The sequence below is a fragment of the Brachionichthys hirsutus genome, chromosome 12 (assembly GCF_040956055.1).
Source record: "Brachionichthys hirsutus isolate HB-005 chromosome 12, CSIRO-AGI_Bhir_v1, whole genome shotgun sequence".
NCBI lineage: Eukaryota > Metazoa > Chordata > Actinopteri > Lophiiformes > Brachionichthyidae > Brachionichthys > Brachionichthys hirsutus.
In genome coordinates, this window is record NC_090908.1 from 11,791,809 (window position 1) to 11,803,390 (window position 11,582).

General features: G+C 52.4%; 1 protein-coding gene across 1 annotated transcript in view; it reads left to right on the top strand.

Moving 5' to 3' along the window:
* Positions 1-7,862, top strand: part of zmym2 (zinc finger, MYM-type 2) — a 9,227-nt gene extending 1,365 nt beyond the window's left edge. Inside the window, exons 2-19 of the mRNA XM_068746622.1 lie at positions 98-310; positions 743-893; positions 994-1,109; positions 1,253-1,378; positions 1,528-1,678; positions 1,796-1,968; positions 2,074-2,241; positions 2,478-2,622; positions 2,819-2,940; positions 3,122-3,272; positions 3,429-3,530; positions 3,634-3,752; positions 3,829-4,006; positions 4,097-4,239; positions 4,923-5,037; positions 5,240-5,482; positions 5,558-5,702; positions 5,899-7,862. Of these exons, the coding sequence (XP_068602723.1) occupies positions 98-310; positions 743-893; positions 994-1,109; positions 1,253-1,378; positions 1,528-1,678; positions 1,796-1,968; positions 2,074-2,241; positions 2,478-2,622; positions 2,819-2,940; positions 3,122-3,272; positions 3,429-3,530; positions 3,634-3,752; positions 3,829-4,006; positions 4,097-4,239; positions 4,923-5,037; positions 5,240-5,482; positions 5,558-5,702; positions 5,899-6,112 (2,775 nt within the window). The 3' untranslated portion in view covers positions 6,113-7,862. The remainder of the gene's footprint in view (positions 1-97; positions 311-742; positions 894-993; positions 1,110-1,252; positions 1,379-1,527; positions 1,679-1,795; positions 1,969-2,073; positions 2,242-2,477; positions 2,623-2,818; positions 2,941-3,121; positions 3,273-3,428; positions 3,531-3,633; positions 3,753-3,828; positions 4,007-4,096; positions 4,240-4,922; positions 5,038-5,239; positions 5,483-5,557; positions 5,703-5,898) is intronic.
* Positions 7,863-11,582: the final 3,720 nt, after the last annotated feature.

Genomic DNA, 11,582 nt, shown 5'->3' on the forward strand with positions numbered 1-11,582 from the left:
AGAAATCTGTTACGTATAAAGATAAACAGGCGCGCGTGCGGTTAGCGTTAGCGTTAGCGCAGTAACGCCTGACGCTCCCGCCTCTCTCTGTCCACAGATCCGACACGAGGTCAGCTTCAAGAACGTGACCCACAAGATCTGCAGCGACGCGTGTTTCAACGTGTACCGCCGGGCCAACGGGCTGATCATGAACTGCTGCGAGCAGTGCGGCGACTACCTGCCCAGCCGAGCCACCGCCAACCACTTCCTGTTGGTGGACGGCCAGCAGAAGCGCTTCTGCTGCCACAAGTGCATCCGGGAGTTCAAGCAGGTACGGCCGTCCGGGCGGCGGGTCCGACCGGGCTGCGGGTCCGACCCGTTCGGGTTCAGCCGCGTCGATTTAAAGCAACGGCCGGATGACGTTCATTAGCGTAGCCGTGACGATCGCCTCCTCAAACACGCGGGGAAGGGGGAACCCGTTTACTGCGACGTTATCGGGAATTTCAAACCGATCCAGGATCTGTTCCCGGTAACGTTCCCAGTCACAAACGCTCTTTATACCTGATCGCGGTTCTCCAGATCAATGAAGGGTTGGTTTGCTTTACCAGGTTACGGGATGGAACCAGCCGCGTCCCGCCTCCGTCACGGCGCCGCTGAGAGTCGGGGCGATGATAAACGCAGATGGATTTTTGCGTTCCTGGACCAGGAAACGGAGATGATTGATGATTGATGATTGATTACTTTGCTTCCCGTCTATTCCCAGGCACACAGTAAACTCGCCACCTGCCTGACCTGCAAGACGCTGATCAAGACGGGCGAGGTGCTCCACAGCTTCGGCTCGAGCGGCACCATGGGCTCCTTCTGCTCCGCCAGCTGCATGAACAAAGGCAAACTGAACTCCACCTCCGTCCTCGGTGAGTGGAGCCCCCCCCCCAATCCCGCCGTGGCTCCGCCCCATCGCAAAAGCCAAGTCGTCCTTCTGCTAAGAGACTTTGGACGTCTTTCTGGTTGCAGACACGGAACCCTCGTGCCACTTCTGCAAGAGGAACTCGTTACCGCAGTACCAGGCCACGCTGCCCGAGGGGAACGTCCTCAACTTCTGCAGCTCGCAGTGCGTTACCAAGTTCCAGGTGGGCTTCCTGTCCCCCCCCTCCATCGGGACTCGCAACTAGCGATTCAAAGTGTCCTAACTTTATTGATCGCCTGCGGAACAACCGGGAAGTGTTGCGATTTATCAGCAGCTAAGTTTGTCCCCACATTCGTCTTCGAACAGGACGCTACTATTCAAACGGCCACCAATGGACAGACGCCCGTCGCCCCCGGCAACGCCGCCATCCAGCTGAAGTGTAACTACTGCCGAGGCGTCTTCAGCCTGAAGCCGGAAACGCTGGAGTGGCAGGTGAACGTCTACTCGTCCTTTCTCCTGAAATGTGAATGCAGAACACCAAGGTCTGGGGGGGGGGTCTGGGCACGAGTCAGCAGGAAGCCGGGGGCCGCTGATGAGGCGGGATGGGTGCGTTAGATCCGCTTTCGTGTCCGCCCCTGCAGGATAAGGTCTACCAGTTCTGCAGCAAGGCCTGCTGCGAGGACTACAAGAAGCTCCACTGCATCGTGACGTTCTGCGAGTACTGCCAGGAGGAGAAGACGCTGCACGAGACGGTCAAGTTCTCCGACGTCAAGAAGCCTTTCTGCAGCGAAGGTGCGCCTTCTCAAGCGCCGGCGTGTTCCCTTGTCCCGCTCCGGTTCGGGTTCAGGCGCTCCTGCCATTTTAAGTTGGGTTCTTGTTTGTAGATCTGGGTTTCATTTTTCCCGCCAGGATGCAAGCTCCTATTCAAGCAGGATTTCATCCGGCGGTTGGGTCTGAAGTGCGTCAGCTGCAACCATTGCAACCAGCTCTGCAAAAGGGGCGTGACTCGGGAATTCGGCGGCACCACCCGGGACTTCTGCAGCGAGAACTGCGCCCAGAAGTTCCACGACTGGTATCACAAGGTCGGCTCCTGCTCGCTCGCCACGACTTTGAATGATCCGGGAGGGGGGGGGGGGACCCGGGCGTCTTTGTGAACTCGGTTAAACCGTTCCCTCTTTGGCCACTAGGCGGCGAGGTGCGACTGCTGCAAGGTCCAGGGGAACCTGACGGAGTCGGTGATGTGGAGGTCGGAGATGAAGCGGTTCTGTGATCAGGAGTGTCTGTTGAAGTTCTACTGCCAGCAGAACGAGCCCATCATGGTCACGCAGAAGGGCCCGGAGAACACCAGCCTGGGTGTGTGTGTGCGTGCGTGTGTGTGTGTGTGTGTGTGTGTGCGTGTGTCCCTCCCTGTTATACGCTAGAACGCTACTCATGATGCATTTCGTTTTTCTTCTCAACGGCGGCGTTCAAGGCACCAAAGTCGGGGTGAGTAAACGATCCGAACGTTTCTAACGGCCGTTTTAGTAGAAACCGTTTCCGTGGACGCGGCGGCCTCGAGCGCGTCTGATTTTACACCCTGTGGCGCCCGCAGGCGGTCGGCCAGGGCGCCGTCGCGTTCGCCGGCGGCGGGGGGCTGCTGAAGGACGTGAAGAACAAAGCGGTGCTCTGCAAGCCGCTCACCCTGACCAAGGCCACCTACTGCAAACCGCACATGCAGAGCAAGCTGCTGCAGACAGGTGGGTCCGGCGTCCCCGAGGCGTCCCGCGGGTGGACAACCATCGGCTTTTTCGTTGCGCGCTTTAATGCCGTGTCCTTAAGCATCACCCCGGCGAGCTTTAGCCCGTGCTTGGCCGTGACGATTCCTTTCGTGACCCGTTAGGACGCTGATTTCCATGTTTGCCTTTCGGTAATTTGGCGTATCTGTGTCCACAGATGTAGATGATGGTGTAAAGAGGGAGTATGTACCTGTACCCATACCTGTGCCTGTCTTCATTCCCATTCCCATGAACATGTATTCCCAGGTCACCCCCACTCCAGTCGCTCTGCCTGTAGCGGTAAGACTCCAGTTGGACTAACTCGTGCTTGTGTGGTGGAATTAAAAACAAAGAGCGGTCTAAAAAAAAAAAAAAAAAAAAATGACTCGGATGTATTTGTGTGCAGAAAGAAAAAAAAAAGGCTTTTACAGATCAGAAATTGATCAGTGGTCGCTGACAGGTGTGTGTTCTGCCGGTCCAGATCCCTGTGCCTGTGGTTCTGCCCACCAGCCTGCAGGGGGCGGAGCAGATCATCCAGACCATCGACGACCTGAGAAAGCAAGCGCTGTCCGACTCTCCGGAGACCGACCGGCGCCCCACGCCCGACGGGAGCGCAGAGGACGGGAAGCCAGGTGAACCGAGGAGTCCAAATAAAACGGGTTTAGATTTTATTTCATGTCTGGAAGACGCCTCCCGACCCCGGGGGGGGGGGGGGTCGCGGTCCCTCGCTAAGCCAGCGGGACATAAGCAGTGAATACTGATGGTGTTGATGTCCCTGGCTGTTCCAGATGTGAAGATGGAGCGTGAAGAGGAGTCGAACTCCAGGAGTAGCTCCGAGGAGGAGGAGAAGTATGAGCCCGACCTGGACCTGGAGGCGGACTTCCGTCAAGGTAAAAACGATTACACACACATTGCTGAGTCATGGCAGCACCTTTTATAATTCTCGCAGCATAGCAGTGTGAAAAATAATTCGGCCGCTGTTCTGTATCTCAGCCTCTGATCCGGTTCCGGTCCTGGAGGGAATGGACGAGGACCTGGGATTCTCTCTGCCTCTGGTGCTGACGGAGGAGAAGGAGGAGCTTCCAGCACCTCAGCCTCAGCCCAGGAGACAGGTGCGCACCCCGGCGCGGGGATAACGGCGCACCTTTTGTTGCGCGCCGGGTGTTGATGGGAGCGTTTGTGTTGCAGGGGAACAAGAGGCAGGCGGTGGAGGACGGTTCCGGGTCTTCCATTCCTCCAGACGGTCCCTCCGGAGGACGATCGCTGCCTCTGAAAGCTCGATACGGCGTCCACGCCTGGAAACGCTGGGCCCTCGCTGCCGCCGGCCAGTCGGACGACGGCAAAGTAATGGCGAGCGTCAAAGCGGGTAAACGGCCGAGCTGGTTTAGCTGCAGGACGAGAGTTCCTCAGATTAAAATAAAGACACGCCTCACCCGTCCGCTCGCTTCCCCTGCAGCTCGGACGAAAAGCAACCTGCTGTCTCTGAGTCCGGAGGAGCTGGACGCGTCTCTGTCCCGGTTCGTCAGGGAGGTCTGCAGGCCCGGGGGGGAGCGCTACTCTGCAGACAGCGTCCTCTACCTCTGTCTGGGAATCCAGCAGGTCGGTCCCAAAACACGGCATCACGATTACGGGAAGGATCGGGCGATCGGCCATCATAGTCTAATCGTTCAAAAGTGTCATTTGAGTGTCCAGAAAAGCGCTATATAAATAAAATGTATTATTATTTATTTATTTTTACATTAAAATGATGAAGTATTCACATGAAGTAATAAGAATTAGCCTTGCTAGCTTTTTGTTTCCAGTTATTTTGTGGGTAGGAACCAAAGTCAGGGGGAGCGTTTCCAGTAGGACCGATAGGACAGGCGCACAGGTTTCCTCCTCCTCCCTCTCACATGTGAGCAGAGGCATGGCTGCAGAAAGGAGCTCAGGAATGTTTGCCGCTCTCCGGATTTGGGCTTTTCTTACTGGAAAATGTCCGAATGCGAATTATTTTAATCGATTTTATTTCACGACTTTGAAGCTGAAGCGATTTAAAGCAGGCCGAGGCTTTAAATCGCTGCGGAGCTTCTTTCCGGCATGGAAGAGGTGAGGTGTTAAGTTCGGCTCGGCGTTCGTATTCGAGTGTCCGGTGATTATAAATCTTTGCTGTTCACATTCTGAGGAACCAGTGATGATCATTCTAAACTATGAGGACACGTCCCGGCCTTTTGTTGGCGAGCGCCGGCGGCGCCCGGCTCTAATCGAACGCCTCCCGATTCCTGTTTTCTGTGTTTGTTTCGAAGCATCTCCACACCAAAGGCCGGACGGACGACCTGTTCAGCGATCCGTGCTACCGGCGCTTCGGAGAGGAGCTGAACCGACTCCTGAAGGACTGGCAGCCCAGCGTGCTCCCCGATGGTGAGCGCGTCCCCGGATCCGGACCCCCCACCCCCGACCCGGCAGTGTCCAGTGATTAGAACTCTTCTGCTGTTCACATCATGAGACCTCGTGATTTCACTGTAATGTCGTATGAGGACGCGGGTTCAAGTCGCTTTATTTTGACGACGATGCCGGGTGAGACGCGACCTTTGACCGGTTTGCCCCCTCCCCCCTCTTCCAGGCTCGCTGTGGGGCCGTGTGGAGGAGCAGAGCCTGTGGAGCAGCCGGCAGCTCGGGGAGCAGAGCCCCGCCGCTCTGCTGCGCTCTCTGGTTTACCTGAACACCAAATACTTCGGCCTGCGCACCGTGGAGCAGCACCTCCGCCTCTCCTTCGCCAACGTCTACGGCCCCGACACCGTCCACCCCGTCACCAAGGAGACCGGCGTCTGCATCCGCGTGCCTTCCATCTCTCAGGATCACCACGGTGAGGCGCGCAGCTTAGCAGCTCGGCGTCGGGGGGGCGCGAGCTTTGACGAACGTTTTGTTTCCGCCCCTTCAGTGCGAACGGAGTCCAACAAGAGGAAGCGGAAGACGGAGGACGTCGGTCAGGACTACGACGCGGACGACGACTCGGGAGGGTCGACGACGCGCTGCCCCGTTAAGAAGCACGAGTGTCACCTCTACGACCTCTACAGGTCCAAGTGGTGGGTTCGAGGTCCTCCTCGATCGTTTCGTCTTTGCGTAACGTTTTCCCGGCGTCCTGTGATTATAACGCGTTGCTGTTCACATCCTGAAGCCCGGTGCTGACGACCGAGAGATGAGGACTTGAGGATAAGACGTGAATAATTCATGAGCTCTCGTCTCCCGTCCGCTCACCTTCGCTCTTCCTCTCTTCCTCAGCCCGACGTCGTTGCGCGAGCGTCTGGACGTTTTCTACGTCCTGCCGGATCCAGCCTGCGGTCCCGACGGCTCGCTGTGGTTCGGCTCCGCGCCGTTGGAGCGATCCATCTTGGAGAGCCTCCTCACCCGGGTCCTCCTGGTCAGGGACGTTTACACAGACAAACAGCACCAGGAGGAAGACGACGAGGAAGAGGAAGAGGACGGGGGAGAATAGCAGCAGCTGGACTTCTGATAGAAGAGCCTGAACAGTTAGCAGAGGATAGCTAGTGTGTTTGCTCCTCCCTCCTACCATCCAGTCCTCTGTCCCCTCCCCCCTTGACTTGCTGTTTTCCTCCTGGCGGCGGGGGTTGGGTGGGGGGCGCGTCTTTATAAAAAGGGTTTGAGAAGGTCGAGGGTCATGAAGAGCAGCCCAAAGCCGTGGCTGAGGGATTCGGGATCCATTTCCCTTCTGGTCGTAAAAGAAGGGGAGGATCAGAAAATTGTGATTTTGATCTGGAGAGGAGGATGAAGGAGGAGCTGAAGCAGCTCAGTTAGGTAGAAAAACAAAGGTGGTTGTTTGAAGCGATCAGCTGACGGGATGTAGAAACGGGCCTCCTCCTCCTCTTCATCGCTGTGACTTCATTTTCACCAGGATTCAGTAAGAAAGGAGGAGATGAAGGAAGCCGAGGCGGGGAGCTGGATTCCGTGCAATTTTAGTTCAGCTTAAAAGAAATGGAACTACAAACATGGAGTTTTTCGTAGCAGCTAATTACGCTAGGCCAAGTGCTAAACACTAAAATGCTCTGCAGGAGGAAGAAATTGCGGCACAGATGGCGATGAGAGGACTGGGTGGAGCCTCCTGCCTCTTTGACCCCGCCCATCAGTGATGTGGCAGTGTACGATTTGCTACTGCTACTTTCCCGATTGGGGTGGGGTGAATGCTTCTGCATATGTCGGAGCAGAGGTGCGATTTTTCAAACATCTGGGGTCGGTGAATAAAAATAAAACATAAATCAGGTCGTAGTTATTGTCGGACTTCCTGCTCAGGTAAACGTGGAGGCGTGGTTAGGATGCGGTCGGGCTGGGTCTTCACTGAGAAAACAATCAACGCAACCGACGTCGGTTTGAAGGGAAAACTGCAGCCAAATCCCCCCCCCCCCCTCGTTTTGGGACATAATTTTTTGCCAACTTCCTCATCGATGGAAGCTCTGAGTTGTTTTTTTTTGTTGACGCTCAATCCGGTCGGATGTTTTCGAGCTCAAGATTTGTTTCTCATAGAAATGACTGGTTTGTGGAATCTGTTCAGACTGATTGATCGGTTTCTGATCGGGTCTAAAAGGACCAGCGCCCAGGTCCTGTTTGCTTCATCCGGGTCTGACGGGGCACCGGAATTGCTGCATCATAACGCTAATAGACTGGAAGCCGCCGCCTCATTGAGCGTATCATGATTGTTCATGTTGTTGTTGTCATGGAAACCTCCATTTGGACTTTCTGCAGCTGAATGAATTTGATTTGAAAACTGAGCACGTGTTAATAGTCAAACATTTGTCGTTATGAATTCAGGATGTCTTTAGTTGTCATGAAGTAGAATCCCGCTTCCCTTCAAAGCCGACCGTCACTTTTCATTTCATTCTCGTGTGACGTGATTTAAAAAGTCTTTTTTTTTTTTTTCACCTTTTTGCTTTCTGAAAAATCTTTTCAGGGGGGGGGGGGGGGGAGATCTGGATTTCAGTGTTACCGGCCCAGAATCCTAACCTTCAAACTTGGAAACGTAACAGAAGCGCCCCGGTTAGAACCTGGATGATTTTCCCTGCTGGACTCGGAGTCGGGTTCTGAACCTGCCACGGGTTTGGAACCTCCAGTAGTCGCTGTGGCTGGCTTTAATGCCCAATGTGAATGTGCCTATCTGTATATACTGAAAGTGAGTGACTGTGACTTGAACCTGACGCTATGTGTGTGAGCTGATCTGCTGATAAATAAATGGTTCCGTTTTTCTAGCCAGACTCCTTAATACTGTCCTTTTTATTTGCCTGTAATTATAGAAGCTACACGCGGTCTGTTTTGTTTGGCAGTAATGAGGTGATCAAGTGTTCTGATTAGGGCACGTGAGGCCTGTAAATTAACAAGAAAACAAAGTAAGAACGGGAAACTCCAGAATTCTGTGCCTCTTAAGTGGACTAAATCCAAATCTCCTCCGGGTTTGTGTTAATAGGGCAAGAAATAAATCATGACTCCACCCTTTTTATCTGGTTTCACAGAACTCGTATTTGTGCAAAGGGTTCATCGATATTTTCTAAGGATAGTTCGCGTTTTGAGTTTTGGACCTGGTCGAGAGTTCTTCCTGTTAAAGGCAGACGTCTTAAACCAGGAGGCGTGTGTCTGTCCGGGTCAAAATGAATGTCGGCACAGCACGGAGCCGCTTTGTTGCGTTCTGACCTTCCTCGCTATCTCGTCTCATATTTTTGAAGGTGTGACGCCGAGGCGTGGAGAAGTTATCTGGGAGATGAATGAACGGTGTGGAGGAAGGGGCTTCCTGTCCACGCCCGGGGGGGGGGGGGGGGGGCAAAAGAGAGGGCCTGGATTGGAGCTGGAAAAATGAACCATATAACTCTTCAACCCACTCCTGAGGCATGAAATCCATTTGACTCTGAATCCGTGTTGTCTCAGCCACAAACTGAGGGGGGGGGTCACGACTCTGCCCGTCTTTAATCTCCCGGATCTGCAGAATGATCCGGATCCGATCGTGTAAAGTGGTGGAACGTCATGAGTCTGGGGTATTTTTTATTTGGACTTTTATGTATTTGCCCCGAGAGGAAGGCAGATTTTAGGTATTTAGACACCACCAACACCAACAGGGGGGGCTGCATCATCACTGAGAGCCCTTCCGGGGGCTTCCGTCAGAGTTCCTGATCTGAAGAGGCAAGCTGTTTTCTTTCAGTTTGGCCAGACCCATTGATCGAGGGCTAAAACGGCCCCCGTGTCGGCCCCCGTGCCTGCGAGGGGTCTGAAAACATTTTTTCACCCTCGTGGGTTATTTTTTTTGTTTGGCCTCAATCCCCAGCTCTTTCAGGGGGGCATAAAGGAAGCGCTCTGCTCAGCAGGGTCATGTGGGTGATGCCCCCCGGGGGGGGGGGGGGGGGGACCATAGGTGGCGATTAGGGCCTCTAATGTGCAACGAAGCCTCCTCGGATCACAAGATATGAACTAATGTCACAATTTAATGATAAAACAACAGCGACTGGGTGGGAAGTGTGTGTGTATGTGTGTGTGTGTGTGTGTGTGTGCAACCATCCTTTAGTGTAGAGTCACCAAAGTCACCTTTTTCCAACCCCCCCCCCCCCCCCAAACCCTCTCATATCCTCATCAGCAGCTGCCGCCCTCTTCTTCAGATTGCCCCCCCCCCCCCTTGTTGATCTGAGCTACGGCGTTTACCTGGCCTGCAGGTGTTGCTCTTGTTTACCTTTACCCGCCTCTTTGACTGCGTGACTCATTCTTTCCAAACAGCTCCGAGGGTTTCACGATCTCGTCGCTGAAGTTCAGCAGCAGGTGCCCGACTGGAAAAGCAGATCTTTCCGTGACCCGGCAGAGGGGGGGGGGGGCCAGGAAACAAAGTCATCACACTCCTGAAATACACAAAGAGGAGCTGAGGTATTTGTGCTGTGGGCCGAGTGTGAACTTGTGAGGTGATTGAAGGCTAAATTTAGCCTCCTGTCTGCTCTCGGCTGAAGTCCGGTGACTCGGCGGGCCGACGCAGGACCGGCGCTTCACAGGGGCCAGAAAAGAAAAAAAAACAGGCCGCGTTCCCAAAATGTCTGCCGGGCAACAAGTTCATGGGCCGGTGTTCGGTTGAGAAACTGCTGTTTTAAAGGAAAGCTGCAGAATAAACGACGAAACTCTGTCTGACCCACAGTGGAGATAAAGCTGCTGAGTGACTGACAGGCCGAGGCCAGAGAGTCCTGCCAACAGATCCCGTATCTCCCATCACTCCTCAGCCACTGGACCCCAGAGGACAGCACTCATGTCCAGCACTCAGTCCCTGGAGTCCACGGCAGACACCCGGAGACGCAGGTCCGAGAGATGTTCATTCTGTTATTATTATTATTCATGTTAATATCATTATTATTATTATCATAATCATTTTATTATTATTATCATTATTAATATTAATATAACCATTTTATTTTTTTGTTATTATTAGCATAATCATTTTGATTGTATTATTATTATTAACATTACTATTATTATAGTATTATTAATATAATCACTATTGTATAATTTTTGAAATTATTACTATTTTTATTATTATTATTGACATTACTTTTAAGATTATTATTATGTTATTAAACTATTATATATTTTTTGTTGTTGTTGTTGGTATTATTATTTATTACTAGCTTTATCCAGTCTTTCTTGCGTTCAGCATTTGGTCAGAACCCCCTTTGCTGGATCGGAGCACCAGAACCGTGGCCGGTGCCGCGCCCTGCGGAACACCCGCACTGCAGGATATGAAACGAGAGCATACGACTTCACACTTCCCACCTGAACCCACTCGTGAATCTTTCTGTGGCGGCTGCATTTCTGTGCATTTCATCGGCCTCCATCGTGTTGCACCGTTTTGTAAATTACTATCCAGTCCTTGTGTTAGATGTTTGACTCTCAGGTGCGACACTGACACGCCCATCTGGGTCCGGCTGGAACTGAGACTCCTGGCTCGGGTTCACATTCTGACATCGGCTGCTGGAATGCAGGGCGAGGGAGTGAACGGTCAGGAGGTCAGAGGTCAACGAGGCTGCCGGCAGAATGAATGACCCGACAGCAAACAGGAAGTAGTTCATGAATTAAACTACATCCCGGTAAGGAAAATTAAACTACGATAAAACACAATGAGCTACGGCTACACACGGGCTGACTGTCAAATGACATTTAACCAAATAAGCGGAAGGAAAACGGATGTTTAGCCGTTTAAATAAATACTGCAGCAATCATTGGGCATGTGATGCGTTCAAAGCCGGCGTGGGTCGAGCGTCATCACGCATAAAAACAAGGCCAAGAAAATACGGTACAAAAATGTATTTAGTAACAGTTTTGTAAACGTTTGAGGCAAACGAACATTTACATCAACTTCGTTCATACACGAGGCTCCTCTCTTGTTTGAGACGGCGCTGGAAGGTCGCTGCTCCGAATCCGGTGAGAACAACAACAACGACGACCTGTCGGCCGTTTGTTTGCGGGGTTAGGGAAGCGCCAGCGAACAGCGGAGTCGTCTGATTTGACGTCTGAACCAGAGACCAATGAGAACACAGAAAAATACCCCAACTGTTTGCCTCTCTCTCTTTCATCCTTAGTCTAGCTTTACATAAACAACACTTTCTTTCTTTTTTTTTTATTCTGCCTTTCCTATAAAGAGCCACTGCATTTTATTTTAAGACATTTCTTCCTTTGGGGATGGGGGGGGGGGGGTTAGCATTAGCAACGTTAGCATTGCAGAACGGCAATATTCTTTCCTAAATGTGCAAATCTTTCCGCGTCCGGTCGAAGCAGCAGACAGTAATGTCATCCTAAATCCTTTACCTGTGCATGACTGCGAGACATTTGTTGATTCCTTTAGAAACATTTGCACAAATTAGATCTTAATTTTACCTAATTTGCTCTTTGCACTATGCAGATTATTAAATGACTGAAATAATCCAGTGGATTAAGGCTGT